General features: G+C 44.2%; 1 protein-coding gene across 2 annotated transcripts; it reads left to right on the forward strand.

Moving 5' to 3' along the window:
• Window positions 1-10,916: 10,916 nt before the first annotated feature.
• Window positions 10,917-20,598, forward strand: LOC123145090 (E3 ubiquitin ligase PARAQUAT TOLERANCE 3). Of its 2 annotated transcripts, none has more exons than XM_044564405.1 (15): window positions 10,917-11,513; window positions 12,232-12,331; window positions 12,550-12,628; window positions 12,762-12,925; window positions 13,019-13,098; window positions 13,271-13,342; window positions 13,418-13,574; window positions 13,666-13,814; window positions 14,005-14,172; window positions 14,242-14,529; window positions 14,730-14,771; window positions 14,894-15,152; window positions 15,622-15,747; window positions 18,645-18,834; window positions 19,710-20,598. In XM_044564405.1, the coding sequence occupies exons 1-15, from the start codon at window positions 11,348-11,350 to the stop codon at window positions 20,349-20,351; spliced, it is 2,682 nt and encodes an 893-aa protein (XP_044420340.1). In that variant the 5' UTR covers window positions 10,917-11,347; the 3' UTR covers window positions 20,352-20,598. The 2 variants fall into 2 exon arrangements, with proteins under 2 accessions (XP_044420340.1, XP_044420339.1); XM_044564404.1 differs by having other exon boundaries at window positions 10,918-11,513; window positions 14,727-14,771.
• Window positions 20,599-22,117: the final 1,519 nt, after the last annotated feature.

The following is a 22,117-nucleotide window of genomic DNA, read 5'->3' on the forward strand; positions in this document are numbered from 1 at the left end:
AGGCTTAGGTCCAGACTTGGGCTTCTTCACTTGAGCAGCAACTTGCTTGCCGTTCTTCTTGAAGTTCCCCTTCTTCCCTTTGCCCTTTTCTTGAAACTAGTGGTCTTTGTCAACCATCAACACTTGATGCTTTTCTTGATTTCTACCTTCGTCAATTTCAGCATCACGAAGAGCTTGGGAATTACTTTCGTCATCCCTTGCATATTATAGTTCATCACTAAGTTCTAGTAACTCGGTGACAGTGACTAGAGAACTGTCAATTACTCTCTTATCTAGAAGATTAACTCCCACTTGATTCAAGCAATTGTAGTACTCAGACAATCTGAGCACATGCTCACTGGTTGAGCTATTCTCCTCCATCTTGTAGGCAAAGTACTGTCAGAGGTCTCATACCTCTCGACACGGGCATGAGTATGAAATACCAATTTCAACTCTTGGAACATCTTATATGCTCCATGGCGTTCAAAACGTCTTTGAAGCCCCGATCCTAAGCCGTAAAGCATGGTGCACTAAACTATCAAGTAGTCATCATATCGAGCTTGCAAAACGTTCATAACGTCTGTATCTGCTCGTGCAATCGGTCTGTCACCTAGCGGTGCATTAAGGACATAATTCTTCTGTGCAGCAATGAGGATAATCCTCAGATCACGGATCCAATCCGCATCATTGCTACTAACATCTTTCAACATAGTTTTTCTCTAGGAACATATCAAAATAAAACAGGGGAGCTAAACGCGAGCTATTGACCTACAACATAGATATGCTAATACTACCAGGACTAAGTTCATGATAAATTAAAGTTCAATTAATCATATTACTTAAGAACTCCCACTTACATAGACATCCCTCTAATCCTCTAAGTGATCACGTGATCCAAATCAACTAAACCATGTCCGATCATCATGTGAGATGGAGTAGTTTCAATGGTGAACATCACTATGTTGATCATATCTACTATATGATTCATGCTCGACCTTTCGGTCTCAATGTTCCGAGGCCATATCTGTTATATGCTAGGCTCGTCAAGTTTAACCTGAGTATTCCGCGTGTGCAACTGTTTTGCACCCATTGTATTTGAACGTAGAGCCTATCACACCCGATCATCACGTGGTGTCTCAGCACGAAGAACTTTCGCAATGGTGCATACTCAGGGAGAACACTTATACCTTGATAATTTAGTGAGAGATCATCTTATAATGCTACCATCAATCAAAGCAAGATAAGATGCATAAAAGATAAACATCACATGCAATCAATATAAGTGATATGATATGGCCATCATCATCTTGTGCTCGTGATCTCCATCTTCGAAGCACCGTCATGATCACCATCGTCACCGGCGCGGCACCTTGATCTCCATTGTAGCATCGTTGTCGTCTCGCCAACTTATGCTTCTACGACTATTGCTACCGCTTAGTGATAAAGTAAAGCATTACAGGGCGTTTGCATTGCATACAATAAAGCGACAACCATATGGCTCCTACCAGTTGCCGATCACTCGGTTACAAAACATGATCATCTCACACAATAAAATATAGCATCATACCTTGACCATATCACATCACAACATGCCCTGCAAAAACAAGTTAGACGTCCTCTACTTTGTTGTTGCAAGTTTTACGTGGCTTCTACGGGCTGAGCAAGAACCGTACTTACATACGCATCAAAACCACAACGATAGTTCTTCAAGTTAGTGCTGTTTTAACCTTCTCAAGGACCGGGCGTAGCCACACTCGGTTCAACTAAAGTTGGAGAAACTGACACCCGCCAGCCACCTGTGTGCAAAGCACGTCGGTTGAACTAGTCTCGCGTAAGCGTACGCGTAATGTCGGTCCGGGCCGCTGCATCCAACAATACCGCCGAACCAAAGTATGACATGCTGGTAAGCGTATGACTTGTATCGCCCACAACTCACTTGTGTTCTACTCGTGCATATAACATCAACGCATAAAACCTGGCTCGGATGCCACTGTTGGGGAACGTAGTAATTTCAAAAAAAAATCCTACGCACACGCAAGATCATGGTGATGCATAGCAACGAGAGGGGATAGAGTTGTCTACGTACCCTCGTAGACCGTAAGCGGAAGCGTTTTATCAACGCGGTTGATGTAGTCGTACGTCTTCACGATCCGACCGATCCAAGTACCGAACGCACGGCACCTCCGAGTTCTGCACACGTTCAGCTCGATGACGTCCTCGCCTTCTCGATCCAGCAAGAGGGGCGAAGTAGTAGATGAGTTCCGGCAGCACGACGGCGTGGTGACGGTGTTGGTGAAGAACAATCTTCGCAGGGCTTCGCCTAAGCACTACGAAAACTATGACGAAGGATAAACTAGAGGGGACGTGGTTGCCGGCACACGGCTTGGTGTTTCTTGATGTGTCTTGGGTGCTAGCCCTACCCCTCTATTTATATGTTGAGCCTTGGGGTCGAAACTTGGAGTAAAAGCCTCCACAAAGTCGGTTTCACCCGAAAGGCAAGAGTCCTTCTCGGACTCCAGGGCCAGACGCCAGGGTTCCCGCCGTCTGGACCCAGACGCCAGGGACCCTGGCGTCTGGCCCCTGGACTCCACAAAACTTCCTTTTGCGCTTTCCAAAAACCTCATGGGCTTTCCCCTTTGGCCCAGATAAAGTGTTCTCATGCCCAAACATTTCGGGAAACATCCGGAACCCCTTCCGATGGATTCCGGAACCTTTCCGGAGATCAAACACTACTATCCACATATCAATCTTTACTTCCGGACCATTCCGGAGTTCCTCATCATATCCGTGATCTCATCCAAAACTCCGAACAACATTCGGTCACCAACATACATAACTCATAGTACTATATCGTCAACGAACGTTAAGCGTGCGGACCCTACGGGTTCGAGAACTATGTAGAAATGACCGAGACACCTCTCTGGTCAATAACCAATAGCGGGACCTGGATGCCCATATTGGCTCCTACATATTCTACGAAGATCTTTATCGGTCAGACCGCATAACAACATACGTTGTTCCCTTTGTCATCGGTATGTTACTTGCCCGAGATTCGATCGTCGGTATCTCAATACCTAGTTCAATCTCGTTACCGGCAAGTCTCTTTACTCGTTCCGTAATACATCATCCCGCAACTAACTCATTAGTTGCAATGCTTGCAAGGCTTATAGTGATGTGCATTACCGAGTGGGCCCAGAGATACCTCTCTGACAATCGGAGTGACAAATCCTAATCTCGAAATACGCCAACCCAACAAGTACCTTTGGAGACACCTGTAGAGCACCTTTATAATCATCCAGTTACGTTGTGACGTTTGGTAGCACACAAAGCGTTCCTCCGGTAAACGGGAGTTGCATAATCTCATAGTCATAGGAACATGTATAAGTCATGAAGAAAGCAATAGCAGAATACTAAACGATTGAGTGCTAAGCTAACGGAATGGGTCAAGTCAATCACATCATTCTCCTAATGATGTGATCCCGTTAATCAAATGACAACTCATGTCAATGGCTAGGAAACATAACCATCTTTGATCAACGAACTAGTCAAGTAGAGGCATACTAGTGACACTCTGTTTGTCTATGTATTCACACAAGTATTATGTTTCCGGTTAATACAATTCTAGCATGAATAATAAACATTTATCATGATATAAGGAAATAGATAATAACTTTATTATTGCCTCTAGGGCATATTTCCTTCAGATGAGTTATTATCTATTTCCTTATATCATGATAAATGTTTATTATTCATGCTAGAATTGTATTAACCGGAAACTTAATACATGTGTGAATACACAGACAAACAGAGTGTCCCTAGTATGCCTCTACTTGATTAGCTCGTTAATCAAAGATGGTTAAGTTTCCTGACCATAGACATGTGTTGTCATTTGGTCAACGGGATCACATCATTAGAGAATGATGTGATGGACAAGACCCATCCGTTAGCTTAGCATGATGATCGTTTAGTTTTATTGCTATTTCTTTCTTCATGACTTATACATATTCCTCAGACTATGAGATTATGCAACTCCCGAATACCGGAGGAACACTTTGTGTGCTATCAAACGTCACAACATAACTGGGTGATTATAAAGATGCTCTACAGGTGTCTCCAAAGGTGTTTCTTGAGTTGGCATAGATCGAGATTAGTATTTGTCACTCCGTGTATCGGAGAGGTATATCTGGGCCCTCTTGGTAATGCACATCACTATGAGCCTTGCAAGCAATGTGGCTAATGAGTTAGTTACGGGATGATGCATTACGGAACGAGTAAAGAGACTTGCCGGTAACGAGATTGAACTAGGTATGATGATACCGACGATCGTATCTCGGGCAAGTAACATACCGATGACAAAGGGAATGACGTATGTTGTTATGCGGTTTGACCGATAAAGATCTTCGTAGAATATGTAGGAGCCTATACGAGCATCCAGGTTCCTCTATTGGTTATTGACCGGAGATGTGTCTCGGTCATGTCTACATAGTTCTCGAACCCGCAGGGTTCGCATGCTTAATGTTCGATGACAATTTGTATTATGAGTTATGTGTTTTGGTGACCGAAGTTTGTTCGGAGTCCCGGATGAGATCACGGACATGAAGAGGAGTCTTGAAATGGTCGAGAGGTAAATATTGATATATTGGAAGGTTATATACGGACACCAGAATGGTTCCGATAAGGTTTGGGGATTTTTTGGAGTACCGGGAGGCTACCGGACCCCCCCCCCCGGGAAAGTTAATGGGCCTAATGGGCCATAGTGGAGGAGAGGAGGTAGGCCACGGGAGGTGCCCCCCTTACCCAATCCGAATTGGACAAGGGGGGGGGGCTCTTTCCTTCTCCCTCTCCCTCCTTTCCCCTTTCCCCCTCGCTGTTGGAAGGAAAGGGGGGGCGAATCCTACTAGGAACGGATTCCTAGTAGGACTCCCCCCCTCTTGGCGCCCCCCTTGGGCCGGCCTCCTCCTCCCTCCCTCCTTTATATACGTGGGCAAGGATGCATCCCAAAGACACAATAGTTGTTGCTTAGCCGTGTGCGGTGCCCCCCTCCACAGTTTACTCCTCCGGTCATAGCGTCTTAGTGCTTAGGCGAAGCCCTGCGCGGATCACATCACCAACACCGTTACCACACCGTCATGCTGACGAAACTCTCCCTCGACCCTCTTCTGGATCAAGAGCTCGAGGGACGTCATCGAGCTGAACGTGTGCTGAACATGGAGGTGCCGTACGTTCGGTACTTGGATCGGTTGGATCATGAAGACGTTCGACTACATCAACCGCGTTAACTAAACGCTTCCGCTTTCTGTCTACGAGGGTACGTGGACACACTCTCCCCTCTCGTTGCTATGCATCTCCTAGATAGATCTTGCGTGATCGTAGGATTTTTTTTTGAATTACTACGTACCCAACAGAACCCCTCCCCTTCCTTTCTCTCTTCCCCTCTTTCCTTCCCCTCCAGGTTCGGCCTACATGGGGGGTGCAGCAGCCCATGCTGGCTGCTGCGCTTCCCCTCTTGGCCCATTAGGCCCATATAGTTGCAGGGGGGTTGCCCGGAACCCCTTCCGGTGACCCGATACGTACCCGGTACCCCCAGAACCCTTCCGGTGTCCGAATACTATCGTCCTATATATCAATCTTTACCTCTCAACCATTTCGAGACTCCTCGTCATGTCCGTGATCTCATCCGGGACTCCGAACAACATTCGGTCACCAAATCACATAACTCATATAATATAAAATCGTCATCGAGCGTTAAGCGTGCGGACCCTACGGGTTCGAGAACTATGTAGACATGACCGAGACACCTCTCTGGTCATTAACCAAAAACGGAACCTGGATGCTCATATTGGCTCCTACATATTCTACAAAGATCTTTATCGGTCGAATCGTAATGACAACATACGTTATTCCCTTTGTCATCGGTATGTTACTTGCCCGAGATTCGATCATCGGTATCTTCATACCTAGTTCAACCTCGTTACCGGCAAGTCTCTTTACTCGTTCTGTAATACATCGTCCCGCAACTAACTCATCAGTTACATTGCTTGCAAGGCTTCTTATGATGTGTATTACCGAGAGGGCCCAAAGATACCTCTCCGATACTCAGAGTGACAAATCCTAATCTCAATCTATGCCAACCCAACAAACACCTTCGGAGATACTTGTAGAGCATCTTTATAATCACCCAGTTACGTTGTGACGTTTGATAGCACACAAGGTATTCCTCCGGTATCGGGAGTTGCATAATCTCATAGTCAAAGGAATATGTATGTGACATGAAGAAAGCTATAGTAATAAAACTGAATGATCAATATGCTATGCTAACGGATGGGTTTGTCCATCACATCATTCTCCTAATGATGTGACCCCATTCATCAAATGACAACACATGTCTATGGTTAGGAAAGTTAACAATCTTTGATTAACGAGCTAGTCTAGTAGAGGCTTACTAGGGACACCGTGTTTTTGTCTATGTATCCACACATGTATCAAGTTTCCGGTTAATACAATTCTAGCATGAATAATAAACATTTATCATGATATAAGGAAATATAAAATAACAACTTTATTATTGCCTCTAGGGCATATTTCCTTCAAACAGGTCCCTGAAGTATCAAGGAGTTTGATGCAAACGATGAAGATAATCTCACTGCGTGGCAGCGAAGGTTATCACCGAAGATGAAGCTAACAAGAGTGACCCCTAAAAATTGCTGAAGTTCAAGCAATTGGTTCGGTGTCTGTTCGAAGAAAATGACAGCGCTCGAGGAAGAATGAAGACGAGATGAACACATATCATTTGTTTTGTTGTTCTTCTTCTTTCGTTGATTCATAGGACCACCGTACTATTAAGAGGGGTGTAGCATTCGAAGCTTTGATTCTATGATGCTAAACCAAAATCCTATGAAAGCTGTGAGAGAAATCTTTTTGTGTTCCGAGCAAATACTTGCCAGCAAGGGACTGTGATCTTCTTCCTTGCGAGAGATTTGACTCGGACCGAGGAGTTAGCATTACTTGTTCCTCAAGTAGTGTTACCGTTGCTCCAAAATTCGACCGTTGTGAACGTGTCGGTTGGCCATTGGTTGGACCTCGTGTCCAAAATGGTCATTTCCCATCAGGGAAGGCTGCGGCTATAAATAGCCACCCCGCACCGGCTTTTTCGGTGGCTGCTCCGTTTTGATTCTGAGAAGATTGTTGAGCAACCCACTCTCTGAGCGATTTGAGTTTAAAATCCACCGAGAGAAATACCCGATAGCCGAGGAATTAGATAGTGGTTCAGCATCACTGGAATCTAAGTTTAGTATGCTTCGCCTATTACTCTTAAGAGCTGCAAACTCTCTAGACGGTTAGGTGTCAATTTCTTCAGAGACTAAGAGTGATTGTGGTTCTCAAAGAAGAAGTCTGTAAAGGTTCGGAGATCACCTTCAAGTATCTACCACGAGTAATCGGCATCGGTTGACGAATCGATTGTCGAGGAGAATATGGTGAAGAGAGTTTATCTTCCGTGTTAAGTCACAGCTCCTCCAACCAGACATAGTCCTTGTGCAGAAGGATGAACTGGTCGAACAAATTCCTTGTCGCCTTCGAGCATCTTCGGTTATCTCTGTCACTCATGTTTACCTTCGATGTTTTCATTCATACGATTCTCATCGATGCATGTCTTAGTTCTTGTTTTAGTTCACTATAGTCTATTTTTCATTCGTTATGCTGCTGGGTTCTGAGAGATTTAAGCTTTCCTAAGAAAATTTAAAACTCCCCTTCACCCCCCTCTAGTAGACATACTTTGTTCCTACAGTTTCCCAACAGATACTAGGGATCAAGCCGTAACGAATTAACATGATTATGTATGAAATCTCATCTACCTCTAGTATGCCTACGATTACTCGCACATGATTGTGAGCGTCATGAAATTATTGATGGAGAAGGGTTGGTGATGACGATGGTGACGAATCCCTACCTCCAGAGCCACAAACGAACTCTGGATTAGGGCTCCCGACGAAGAACATGAGGCGATGACGACTCAAAATGCGACGCAATTTTCTCTCCGTTTTTTCTCGGAGGATGTGAATATATAGCGTTGGAATTAGGTCAAACGGAGGTCCAGGGGCCCCACAAGTCTGGGTGGCGCGACCAGGGGGTGGCCGCGCCACTTGCCCTTGGCCCCCTCAGGTAACTCTTGGCTCAAGTATTTTTATTTATTCAAAAATAATTCTCGAGAAAGTTTCGACCAATCCGAGAACTTTTTATTTCTACACAAAAAACAACACCACTATAGTTCTACTGAAAATAGAGTTAGTCCGGGTTAGTTTCATTCAAATCATGCAAATTAGAGGTCAAAACAAGAGCAGAAGTGTTTGGAAAAGTAGATACGTTGGAGACATATCAGGGCCATAGGTTCAATAGTGACATCTCTCTCGAAAATAGCAAGTAGCATGGTGAACAAACTACAGTTGGGCAATTGACCGAATTGCAATATTCATGACTATGATCATTCATGGCATAATGTCATATAGGCATTATGTCCGTGATAAGTAGCCCGTTAATCCAACCGCATCTACTACTAATACTCCACCCCAAAATCGCTATCCGACATGCATCTCAAGGTATTAAGTTTGCAAGAATCAGAGTATCGTAGTAAGTAAGATGACATAATGTAGACAAGAAGAAGTCAATCAATATGACAAAAACTCGTTGTTTTATCCTTAGTGGCAACATTACGAACATGTCTTGGCCCTTATTGTCACTGGGGTTAGATCACCGCAAGACTGAACCCACTACAAAGCACCACTCCCTCTGAAGGAAAACCCATCGAACTTGTCCAAAGAGGATAGATAGATCGGAGAGTATGCAAAGCTATTTAATTATGTAGCAATAAAACCTCAAAATATCCAATTGATTTCAATGAACAATCTGATCATAAAGTGGCAATTCATCATGTCCCAACAAACACACCACCAATTACATCGAATTGATCCCAATCATGTGAGAAGGCGCACGAGAACATGGTATTGAAGATCCAAAATGAGAGAGAACCATCTAGCTATTGCTACGGACCTGTAGGTCCTAATGGAACTACTCACACATGGTCATGGAGGCAACAAGGTTGATGAAGATGGCTCTTGCAATGGCTTTCCCTTCCTGCAAGGCTCTGGAACATACCTCCAGATGGGATCTTCGCGGAACAGAAGCTTGCGGCGGCGATAAAATTATTCTGAAAATACGTCAGACGATTTCGGTATTTGTCAACAGTTATGGCAGTGGAATCAGGTTAAGGCAATGTATGGGTCCCCACACGACCAGGTGGCACTCCCAAGCCGTGCGGGGTGTCCATGTGGCCCCCTGACAGCTCCCCTTGATCTCTCCCGAAGATTCCATGTTCGTTGTTGCCCAAAAAACTTATATTAAATCAGCAAGTGATTTGACCTCCGTAGATATTGATTTCCTGCGAAACCAAAAAACAAGCAGAAAACAAGATCTGACATTGGGTACTAAATTAATAAGTAGTCCAGAAAAATAATATAAATCGCTACACAAAGTATATAAAAGTGATAATATAATTGCATGAAATAAAAAAAATTATAGATACATTTGAGATGTATCAACATCCCAAGCTTAGTTCCTAGTCGTCCTCGAGTAGGTAAATGATAAACAAAGATAAATTTTTATGTTGAATGTTACCTAGCGTAATCTTGATGAAATGATGCAATCATGGTGTGAACTTAACACAAAAGTGATTCAAAGCAATATTCTATAGTTGATAATAAGCAAGTAACATCAAAATGTGTAAACAAAAATCACTATTCTTCTATGTGGATCATAGGTGAACTTCGTTAGCAAGAGTGAGGACTCGAATGTAAATTTACTAAGCATGGGGATCGTTCTAGATTCCACTAATAGTTTGAGGGCCGTGGATGTATTCCTCTTCTTCTTAATCATCACTTCAACCTTGCCTAATCTTCTCCATCATACCCCTTGCCACCCCACGTCTTTTCCATCCACAGTCACATGCTTCGTGTCACAACATCAGTCTGATTCTAGTAATAGCTTAGACTTGAAGCAAGACTCAAGATAAGAACGCAATGAGGCGATGGCACAATTATGGAAACAACTGACTTAGCTGACGAAACAACCACATTGAAGGGTGCACTTCAACGAAGGGTGCACGTTATGGTCGTCATACATGTAAAAGCTTCCATATTAGACACTTGGCATGAGGTGGTCGTAGATAGATATATCAACAGTGACATCAGTGACACTTATTGCATTGCTGGCATTCATGCTAAGATAAGTTAGGTGAACACATTTCAAGAAAGTAACGTGTCTACCTCTTTTTTGAAGAAAGACCCTTTGTTCGATTGTACATGAGTGGTCCCATTATTTTGGCAAACTCACTACTCTTAAATCACATGTAGCAGTTGCTCGCGAACTTACGGTAATGAATACCTACCCAGATTGTCCTCGAATTCTTGACCTATATCTCACTGTGTGTATGTGTTACTAAGGTAAAAGAAAAAAAAGGGTAGAATTTCACCCAACATGCTATATCAATCTAAATTAAACTAGTAACAAAACTCGAAAGTTTTCATACAAATACAAGTGCATAGACTAAAAAAGTCATCCTAATAAAACTCCCTCCGTTTCTTTTCAGTTTGCATATAAAATTTGTCTGAGGTCAAACTTCGTAAAGTTTGACTAACTTTATAGAAAAAAATATCAGTATTCGCAATACGAAATCAATATCATTAGATGAATCATGACAATAATTTTTATAGTATATATCTTCAGTATTGTAGATATTGATATTTTTTAATATCAATTTAATCAAACTTTGCATAGTTTGACATTAAAAAATATTATATGGGGAGTAAAAAGAAACGAAGGGAGTACTACTGTCAGCGTATTCTCCTTTTGAACCAAAATATCTGCCGTCGACCCCAGGCCCAGAGGGGTGAGATCCATCCACGGTTTCCACTCTCCACCGTCCCGTACCTGTACCCTTCTTTCCCCTCCCAGTCATCCTCTTCCTCTCCCGAGTCCTGACCTACCCAAGCAAGCTCCAATCCGACCCGATGCGGCTCTAGAACATCTCCTACAGTCTGCCGTGCCCTACAGCCGCCGCCGTGCCGTAGCTTAGGTCACCGCCGACGCCTGACCCCCCAACCCGTCCGACCTCGCACGCGCGTCGCCGCCGTTGCCGTTCCCGTTCCGCCTCATCGCATCGCTGCTATCTCAACCCCGCCCGCCATCCTGGCCGTCTGTGAGCTTTATGGCGCCGAGTGATTAGATAAACCCCACTGATCTCCACAAATTTTGGGCGTGCGGCGCAAATTGGGTGTGCTGCTGCACACCCGGCACACCCTCTAGATCCAGCGCTGTCATGGCTGTCTATTATAAGTTCAAGAGTGCCAGAGACTATGACTCGATCCCTATCGAGGGGCAGTTCATCTCGGTTCTCAACCTCAAGGAGATGATTTTTGAGTCCAAGCACCTTGGCAGAGGCACTGATTTCGACCTCATGATCTCGAATGCCCAGACTGATGAAGGTTGGTTCTTTCTCAGCAAAGAACCCTTGTTTCATTTCTTGTGTGGGTGAATGTATTCAAGATGTTAGTGCCAGCTAGATAATATTGGTTCTTTCTCAGAGAAGAACCTTTGCTTGATTTCTTGTGTGGGTGAATGTATACAAGATGTTAGTGGTAGATAATATTGTGATAGGCTCAGGTTGTAATGCTGTTTGCTGTGTATGGTAAGCCATTTTGGCTCTTTGATTCATGCACGGAAGATTTCTGAAAATTGAGGCCTTATTTAGCTGGTATCATTTGTTGTCTGCCTCATTTTTTTTTCTTATGATCTGTGCTTTCTAGGACATGACGACTTGATCTACTGGTTTGGTGTGGAGGATTAACTGTTAGCTGGATTTAGACATAAAATTGCAATATTTTGACAATTTGACATGATCTTTGTTTGCAATGGTTAGCAACTTGAATGTCTTTTGCGATGCCGAGCACATCTACCGCGCATTGCATCGAAGACTAGTAAGTGTGTTTCAATGAAGCCATTGTGTTGTTTGCTTACCTCACTGAACAATCATTCTGGATTAGTGGATTTTACTGTGGAGCATTCAGATTGAAATACAGTTGTATTTTAAGAACTTATAATTAGTGGGCATGATAGGAATATCTCGTTTTTTGGGGGACTTGGGATGGTGTTGTACAGTCGAAGTATTACTTAAACCATTTCCTGTGATGTTTGTACTTTCAGAGTATGCTGATGAATCTATCATGATACCAAAGAACACTTCAGTGTTGATTCGCCGGATACCAGGACGCCCAAGGATGCCAATCGTTACTGAACCACAAGAGTACTGTTTTGCTCTTTGATTTCGCACTTACTCCACATCATACCTCATAATTCACATTACTGATGCATCATCATCAATAGTCAAAAATACATAACCCATCTGAAAAGATTTCTAATTTGTATGTTTGACTTTAACTGCTTCATGTCACTGAATATGGTCCATGTCAGGAGTTACTCCTTATCAGCAATCATAGTTTTAAGGTTCACCATTTTTTGCAGGGCAATAGCTGCAGAAAATAGGGTAGAAGAAATCGTGCCTTCTGGCAGTGCTTTTCTTGGTGATTCATCTATGAAATATGTAAGAATAACTTCTAGTCTGGTTTACCTTTATCTCATACAGTAGTTGCCGCTGCAATCACAGTTTGATGTTTGAGCTATGATGGTAGTCTATTAATCCTGGGAGCTAATGTTTAAAGGTATTGAAATTGCAGCCTGAAGAATCTGAGTGGGATGATGAGTTCGGCAACTCTTTATATGTTTCTGATTCAGTTCCTTCTCAGCCTGCTAGCCAGGCAATTGACGCTTCTTCTGAAAATCAAATTGACGAAGATAGTAAGATAAAAGCCCTTATTGATACAGCGGCCGTTGACTATAGGTTAGTGATCTGCTGGACTGGCTGAATGACTGTTCTATTATCCCTTAGAGGAATAATACTAATTATATACTGGACTGGATGTCTCATTTTCAGCCAAATTCCTGATGGCTATGGATCCGGAAGAGGTTATGGCAGAGGAATGGGTGGGAGAATGATGGCTGGGCGTGGTTTTGGTAATTCTTTCCACCGTTTCTATTGCCATTTTTTTGCAAGATTTATGTAGAGCTTAGTAGCACCAAGCTTCATGAAGTGCACATGGGCACCTATGCAACATGGATACCTGTTAACATCATTATTTGAAACTAGATGTTTATATAAGTACTAATCTGCTTTGATATTCTTAAGGACGTGGGATGGGTCGGCTAGATAACAGGTCACCTCCTCCTGGCTATATTTGTCATAGATGTAAAGTACCAGGTATGCTGGCCACTTGTCAAATCTTTGTTAATGGAATATTTTGTCCTGTTTCACTTGACCAATACTGGTTTACAGGTCATTTCATTCAACATTGCCCAACAAATGGTGATACTAGATATGACGTTAGAAGGATGAAACCTCCAACTGGCATTCCAAAATCCATGTTAATGGCAACTCCAGATGGCTCATATGCACTGCCAAGTGGGGCTGGTGCTGTTTTGAAGCCAAATGAGTGAGCTCAAATTGCTTATTTAGTTACTCACGTAATCACTAATTCTCCGTCTACTTGGAGGTAAAGATTAATCATATTTTTTTTGTGACAGAGCTGCTTTTGAGAGGGAGATAGAGGGCCTACCCACCACCCGTTCTCTCAGTGATCTCCCACCAGAGTTGCGTTGCCCGTTGTGTAAAGAAGTAATGAAGGATGCCGTTCTAACTAGTAAATGCTGCTTTAAGAGTTTCTGTGATAAATGTAAGTTGCGCTTTTAAGAATCTATTGTTTTCACACTGCTGACATTGATACTGTTGTCACTTAATACAAATATGGTTTTGCTGTATGGATTTTCTTCATTGTGTTTTTCTTGTTCTTCTCAATATCTCCACTTTCAAGTTTCAAACATACATGCTCTTTAGTGGGCTGACATATTGTGTTTTGTTGGCAGGCATTAGGGACTACATAATTAACAAGTCAATGTGTGTCTGTGGTGCCACAAGCATATTAGCAGACGATCTTCTCCCCAATAGAACTCTAAGAGAAACCATCAGTCGCATATTAGAGGCACCACCAACTAGCAGTACGGAAAACGCGGGAAGCATGGTGCAAGTACAGGGTATGTATATCAGTTATATCAGATTATCTGCCTCTATAAGAATTGGAAACTGATGACTACCTTGCATAGACATGGAGTCGGCTCTACCTGTACCACCCAAGGTTAGGTCTCCTGCTGTTTCTGCTGCTTCAAAAGAAGAACCTAAAGCACTGATGCCGGTAGAGGAATCTCCAGACGCTGAGAGCCAGAGCGGATTGAAAGCTAACATTGATGTGAGTTCTTCAGATAATAAGGTTACCACAATTCCAGATATCACTGAAGGGACAATGGACTCTAAGAACAGCAAAAATGAAAAAACACCAGAAATGATTCATGTCGCAAAAGAGTCACAGGAAAAATTGCCTGCAGGCGAACAAGGTGATAATCATTCTGGCCTGTTCCATTTTAGTTAACCTTGTCTGTGATGCAACCTCCACGCAAGTTTTATTGAACTAAAACGTTTATTTGGGTCAAATTAGCCAAATGTTCATCTTGTTTGTGTTCTTTTAGTGTGTGCATGTTTGATATTTAAACTCTTTATTATCATTATAATGATATTATGTTGGTGACTTCAGCAGTAAAGAAGAAAAAGAAGAAGAAGGTGCGAGCACCAGGGAATGGTAAGTTCTGATCACCAACCATGATATGTTACTTGAACATTGTCATAATATTTGATTGCACCTTTATTGGTTAAACTTCATTTTACCCCTATTTATTCGAACATTGCTTATTCTACCTACAGCCGAGGAGCAATGGAATAATAATTATCAAGATTTTGGACCTGAAAATTTTGCTGGAATGCCTTTGGGCCCGCAAGGAGGTTTTAACCCTTACTGGGGAGGAGGGATGCCATTGCCAATAGATTACATGGGTGCACCATTTCCAGGTCCCATGCCTTACATGGGCTATCCTCCACCAGGTCCATTTGATCCTTTTGGTGGGGGAGTTCTTCCACAAGATCCATTTATGCCCCCGGCATACATGATGCCAACAGTTCCTAGGTATACCTCTAGCATCGTTTTGATGTTCTGTGAATTAATTTGTACATGGCTAATTCTACATATATGAATGTTCTATTGTTCTGTGAAATTTTAGAGGAATGCATAGCCTGCAAATTTCGTGGCTGTATTTCCAATTTGGTTGGGGATGAGCATTATGTCTAGTAGACTGTAATATACTCAGTACAAATATACAAGCCCCCCTCGATTTTTGGGCCTAACTTTGCCCATGAATTTGTCTAACAAAATATGAATTAAATGCCACAAAAGTTATACTATTGGATCCGAAAGAGGTTCCCATGGTATGACTTTTATGACATGTGTAACTCATTTTTTGTTAATCAAACTTATTGTCGCTAAATTTGGGGAGTATATACGCCTTATCTTTCCACACATTGGCTATTACTAGTTTACTACAATGACCAGTTGGCCACTGGTTAAATGATGAAACTCTTGAATAATTCATTTTCAGGGACCTTTCTGAATTAGCTGTTAACAGCATGGCAATGAACATGGGGCCACCAGTTGTGAGAAGAGACGAATTTGAGCCCAGGAAACCAGATGGGAGGAGACGTGAAATGGATCGATTAAACGGAAGGTGATTAAGCCATTCAAATTACTTGTTTTAATTTCACTCAACATTCTAGTATTCTACAACCTAGACACTTCGAATCATATGCTTTGTTTTCACCCAATATTCTATGAAACAATATGATCATATATCCAAATTCTGTACAAAGTAAAGGACTCGAGTGCTGAAAAAAAGTGCATCTAGGTGGTAGTGAGTGGTGACAACAGAACGCATAGCGTTTCATTCTGCTAGGCGTGCGCTTAAGCATGCCTAGGCGTGTGGTTTGGTGAGATGGGTGCTAGGCAGTGGAAAAACGCACAGTTGATGACTAGCACTTTTTTCCTCGCTTGAACGTAGATCCTCAAGCAATACCTTAGCAAAATCAACATATTGATGTTACAGGCTTGAATTGTCGAACTAGTCTTAGAGCACATAAAATGTTATCTTTTTTTAGCATAAGCACCCTCCAAAGAGTTCCTTTACAGGATTTAAGCACCTCAAATGTATTAATCAAACAGAAGAAAAAGAAGGGGATTCATGGTTTGACCCGTGTTATGCCTCCAGTTCACAAATAAGTGATGCTTTGGATATTGACGTGGGCTTCAAGTGTAACTTTTACTATTAGTTTATTTGTATCAATATGTTTAATACAATAAAATTATAGTATTCAGAAAATATTTTCGAGACAGATCTGTCTATGATTTTTCAAGTTTCTATCTAAATATTTTAGATGATATTTGATAGTAAGAATTTTAAAAGTTTGACTAGAGATTTGTCCAAAGCGTTGCATCACATATTTGTGAACTGGAGGAAGTAGCATTAGACACTGCAGAAAAAGAGAGCAAAGATGCGCTTACCTTGAGGTGATTGCTGTTTTGGATCCACTCCCTGCGCTGTGCTGTCCCTCCTGGCCGGCAACTGGAAGCAGCTCTCCTCCTCACAGCGAGTTCCCTGTCAGACGGCTTGCTTCCTTCCCTACGGATGGCGCTACTCCAGCGTTCTTCTAGTGGTCTGGACTTGGCTGGGGAGAAGTCCCTGTACGGCGGCAACTGTTGCAGATGACGACGACGCCCGCAGGTGCCATCTCCTCCTTGGAGGCATTGTCTTGGCCATGTTTGAACCCTGCTCAGGCACCAGGGGAAACCTTAGGCTGGCTTGCTGGCCAGGCAACAGCGGTGCTGCGGCGTCATCCTTTCCTTGGAGGTGCTGCTGGGCTGCCCATGGAGGCTACCGGAGTTGTTACTGGAGGTGGTGGCCGCGTTGGCTCTTCGGCGAGGATTGGGGCGATGTGTTGTTCAGTGGTGGTTCTGCTGTGGGCATGGGCTCTCGGGGTGCATTGTACACCGACTCAGGTTACTCTTGGATGGCACCTTCTTTGAATCCGGTTGGTTCCCGCTGTTCATTTGCCGATTCCTAGGCATGATGGGTGGAGAGTGCATTGACCCAGCCTGAGTTGTGGTCGGGGTTGTGCTTTTAGGTATCCGGTGTTGGTCGAGACGTGGTCCTTGATCTATGTGTCTTGCCTCATCGCCATTTTTGGCTTGAGGTTCAACTAGGCGAGCTGTTTTTGTCGTTGTAGTCATGGTGCTGTGAACTGTATGACGAAAGGCGTTGTATCAGCCGCTTGGCTCTTATTCTATGTTACTGGTACACCTCTCCATGCTGTATCCTTGAAAAATTAGCGACGAAGTTGGTGACTAAGCTCAGCATTGGCTTGTTCAGTTAGATAGCACATATTTGCCATGTCACGATGTCTCAGTCAAAAGTGATTTTTTTTGGCACCGGTTTAAATAATTCAGGGGTGGCATGCTTGCTTTTGGAGTTGAAGGTTTGATTTCTGTGCTTGTGTAAAGGTTGGGATGGCGGTTTAATTCTGTAATAAACTACCAAAGTGCCCATGCGTTGCAATGGATCCAAAATAGACTAATACTCCCTCCGTAACTAAATATAAGTTTTTCTAGAGATTTCAATATGGACTACATACGGATGTATATAGACGTAGTTTAGAGTGTAGATTCACTCATTTTGCTCCGTATGTAGTCCATATTGGAATCTCTAAGAAGACTTATATTTAGGAACAGAGGGAGTACATGTTTACAAACTTGAAAGAAAATGGCCCTATTTTTGCTATGTATATCACTAAAAGTATGTTAGATTTTGCCCAAAATTTATTCCTCGTATATGTTTGGATGAGATGGGGAGACAGACTAAGGGGTTCCTGCAAATGTAAAGCAGACTGGCAGGGGTCATTTTGCAGAAATAACACACCTTGCCTCGCAAGCTGACGGCATACACTCCATCACCAACTTATTCTTTTATGGGAGTAGAGATAGTTGTATCGTTTAGTGGAAAATGAAATCTTGACCAGCGAGTCAAGATTTAATGATCAGGAACGAGGCTGTAGAAACAGCTTAAAATGGCAATCACACGACATTCTGATATATGTTCTGCTCTTGATCAAAGCATGTGAGTTTGCATGTGAACCGTGTAGGGCTAATTGTGCCCATGTCCTGAAGCTTTATCTGGTTCTGTAAGTTAAAACACAATCTTCATAATTTAGCATGCCCCAGAACCTGTTATACATCTACTCCGTATCAAAATATAAGGTGTTTTTGTAGGCTAGAAAACGTCTTATATTTTGATACAAATGTGGTAGCATTTTGGCTTCATCTAGTTAACTGGGTGCTTTGGTGTTTTTCCTTTTGTACTGCAGGGTCTCCTTAAATGCCTTTATATGGAGCCATTCCCTAGTGTAATTTAAAAAGTCATTTAGTCTGCTAACTAAAATTTATGTTTTGAGTGGTGAAACTTGCCACTTGTGTCCCGAAGTGCAAGTTCCTTGTGCCTTGAAAGTCCACATTCTGAAAGATTCATCCTCAGTTAATTCACTAGCCTTTTTACTCAATGCTTATCTACAAATGCAGGGAGAGGGAGCGGGATCGGGAGCGTGAACATTCCCGCGAGAGGGAAAGGGAGCGGGAGAGGCAGAGGGAGCGAGACTGTGATGGTGATCGAGACCGAGACCGAGACCGAGACCGGGGCAGGGAGTATCGAAGGGAAGCAAGGGAATCATCAGGAGCCGTAAACGATAGTACATCGATGAGACCTAAGGATGTATGTCTTTTCCTGTCAATCTATTATCTTGCAAAGTTATGTACTGTCAGTTCCATGGTAAACTTGTGGGCGGCGGCGTCAGCAGTGGAGAGGTCAGCACCACCCGACAGGAAGAAGAATGCCTTTTCCACGGTTGTTTCTGATATCTACCGAACAAGAAAAGCAGCCCGTTGCATTCGTCAACAGCACGATTGGGCGGTGTTCTTGGCTGATCCCGGCAAGGCCGATGTGCTCAGTTGCTCGGGGTTGCTCCAAGCAGCAGTTGCTAGTCCGAGTTGTGTTACCATTCCGCCGGCTGCTCCTAGTGTCCTTCCCGTTGCCGTCCTGTGCTCGTTGCGGTTTTGGGCTACAGGATGGCATCAATATATGTGGGAGAAACATATCTGTTTATATATATTTTCATCGGTTTGCTTTTCCTTGGTATTTGTTTAGTTTTGGCTCGTTTCCCCTTTTTCTGTTGTTGTTTTGTTTTCTTAAAAAAAAAGAAAAAAACATTTTTTTACTATCTTCCTTCTTGACTTAATCACCATGTTTGATGATGTAGATGTAGATAGTGCACAGTGCAAAAGGTCAAAGGTAAAAGGGATCACGACGCCATATGAAAGCGACAATCTTGTTTTATAAAATTTAAGATTAGGATTACGTTCCCAAGCAGTCCAGGATATGCTACGTAGTTAGGCCGACGTTCTCGAGGGCTTGTCAACGGTTGGGCCAAGGGCCGTCTGTGCAAAGAATGGAATATTCTGTGCAAAGAATGGAATATTCTTGGCCGTACGATTTGGATCCCTTGGTTATGAATCCAGGCCAAGTCTGTGGGAAATTGGAAGTACTAGCACTATTCTGACTTGTGGCCCCGTTTTTTTCCTTGTGTGCAGAGGTCGAGGCCCCAGGCGGACAGGTCGGAGCGCGCACTGCCGCCGCCGCTACACAGCCCCGACCGGCACTCGCGTCGCTCCCCGCACCGCTCCTCCAGCTCCGGCAAGAAGCGCTCCTCGTCGGACCGCTACGACGACCTGCCCCTCCCGCCTCCGCCGCCACCTGCGTCGCGGCACGAGGCAGAGCACGCGAAGGCGGCGGCTGCTGCAGCAGACCAGCGGTCCAAGGCCAAGGCCAGCGTCTTCTCCCGCATCAGCTTCCCCGGCGAAGCCAACACGTCCGACCCCAAGCGCAGCCGCAGGTCGTCCTCCGACAAGCGCCCTGCATCCTCGTCGTCTTCATCCAAGAGAAGCGTCGCTGCCGCTGCAGCTACCGAGGAGAGCGACAGCCGCCACCACCACCAGGAGACGGTCTTGGCGGCGGAGGAGGAGAGGCGGAGACCCGCGCCTACCGACTACGACGACGAGGAGCAGTCGAGCGAGGAGGAGAAGCATTTCAAGAGGAGGCCGTCGTCCTCCAGGCGGGAGGGGGAGCGCGAGCGGCAGCACGAGGAGCCGCGGCACTCGCGGCGGTCTAGGGAGCGCGGGGACGGCCACCACCACAACCACAGCCACAGCGGTGGCGCACACAAGCGCCGGTGAGGCGATGCAAGAATCAAAGGGGAACCCACCTGCGGCTGCCGCCCCTTCTCCGGTGACGGGGCGTCTGTGATGATAAGCGCGCCGCGAGCGCGCCTCCTAGTACGTGTCTGTGGAAGAGCTGTCTGCGCTCTGTTTGTTTTCGTGTCCTCTTTCGGTCTTGTACATTGACGACCTTCTGGGATTTGGAGTTTATTAATCAAATGATCACATGAGATGATGATTATAATAAAAATGATTTCATTATGCATTCTTCTCGGCTTCCTTTATTTATCATCTGTTTTAAAACATACTCCCTCCGTAACTTAATATAATACTCCCTCCGTCCTAAAATTCTTGTCTTAGATTTGTCTAAATATGAATATATCAAGTCACGTTTTAGTATTAGATACTCCCTCCGTCCGGAAATACTTGTCATCAAAATGAATAAAAGAAGATGTATTTAGATGTATTTTAGTTTTAAATACACCCCTTTTTGTCCATTTTGATGTTTTCGAACGGAGAGAGTACATCCGTATCTAGACGAATCTAACACAAGAATTTTGGGCCGGAGGGAGTACGTGTTTTTACACTGTTATAGTGTCAAAAAACATCTTATATTAAGTTATAGAGGTATTAAGTTATATTACTTTTTTCTAAGATCACATTTCAAATTTATAGGAAAACTATTAATATCTGCAGTATCAAATAAACAGAACATGATAAATGCATTTCATAATGAATCTAATGATACTGATTAGGTATTGTGAATATTGATATATTTTTTTAATAAAGTTGATCAAACATAAATAAATTTAATTTTTAATCATTAATATGTCATATGTTTGGGAACCGAGGAGTATAACGTTTTACTCCTTGTCTTGCTATCAGCCCGTGGATGTTGGCATGATTTTCAATCTGAGGGCATCTCCAACGCTGACTCTCAAATCACCTGCCAACCATCTCGACCGCATGGTCCGAACGTGTTTTCCCATCGAACGCGGGTTTGCATCTGTCTGTTTAGTGGTCCAGACGCACTTCTTCCGCCAAACCAGGGGGTGGTGGTGGTGGTGCGGGCGTCTGGACCGCTGCCACGCCCGTGTCTGACTGATCTGGCCCACCAAAAACCCCTTTCTCGCCGGCTCAGAGCGGACGCGACCGCTCACTGGAATCGGCATTGAAGCGGCTCATCGCCCGAGAGCGCCGCCCGTTGATCGCCAGTGCGCACACCTTCTCTCCGCACTGAAACGACATTCGTCTGCCCACCTACTTGTATTAAACCGTGCTCCGGCTCCCCGAGCGCCACATGTCCGTTCCTATGCCGACGAGCATTAAACACCTCTCCGATTGGCTCCTCATATCCGCCCGCTATATAAAGGTGTCCAGCTAGGCACAAGGCAAGAACCACACCTCACCTCCGCTCTCTCCACCCTCTCCTTGTACAACACCTGCCATGGCCTCCGGCTAAAAGAAGGATTTCTCCAGCATTGCAGATGCATGGGTTGCCCGGCGAGCCAGCCCGATACAGGTTGGCTTGCCCGCAAACCCTTCGGCCCGGCGCCACAATCATCGCCATCACCACCCTCTCCCTGCCCATCCAAATCCAGGCCGGACAACATTGTCTCCCGGCAAATCCGCCGCAAGCAATGGCGGAAACGCGTCAGGTAGGTGGGGAAAGAAGCCATGTCGACAGAGGCCAGCACGTCTGCGGCCACCGCGGACAGCGAGGAAAAGTAGATCATGGGAGGCCACCACCGCTCGGGTCTCACGAAGGCCACCGCCACCACGTC

This window comes from Triticum aestivum, chromosome 6D, assembly GCF_018294505.1.
Source record: "Triticum aestivum cultivar Chinese Spring chromosome 6D, IWGSC CS RefSeq v2.1, whole genome shotgun sequence".
Classification (NCBI taxonomy): Eukaryota; Viridiplantae; Streptophyta; class Magnoliopsida; order Poales; family Poaceae; genus Triticum; species Triticum aestivum.

What these genes read in the sequence shown, in the direction of transcription:
- LOC123145090 (XM_044564404.1), top strand. Translation starts at nt 11,348, where the DNA reads ATGGCTGTCTATTATAAGTTCAAGAGTGCCAGAGACTATGACTCGATC. An exon ending in GATGGCTGGGCGTGGTTTTG is followed by an intron (nt 13,099 to 13,270) that starts GTAATTCTTTCC and finishes GATATTCTTAAG; the next exon opens with GACGTGGGATGGGTCGGCTA. An exon ending in GGTGCGAGCACCAGGGAATG is followed by an intron (nt 14,772 to 14,893) that starts GTAAGTTCTGAT and finishes TTCTACCTACAG; the next exon opens with CCGAGGAGCAATGGAATAAT.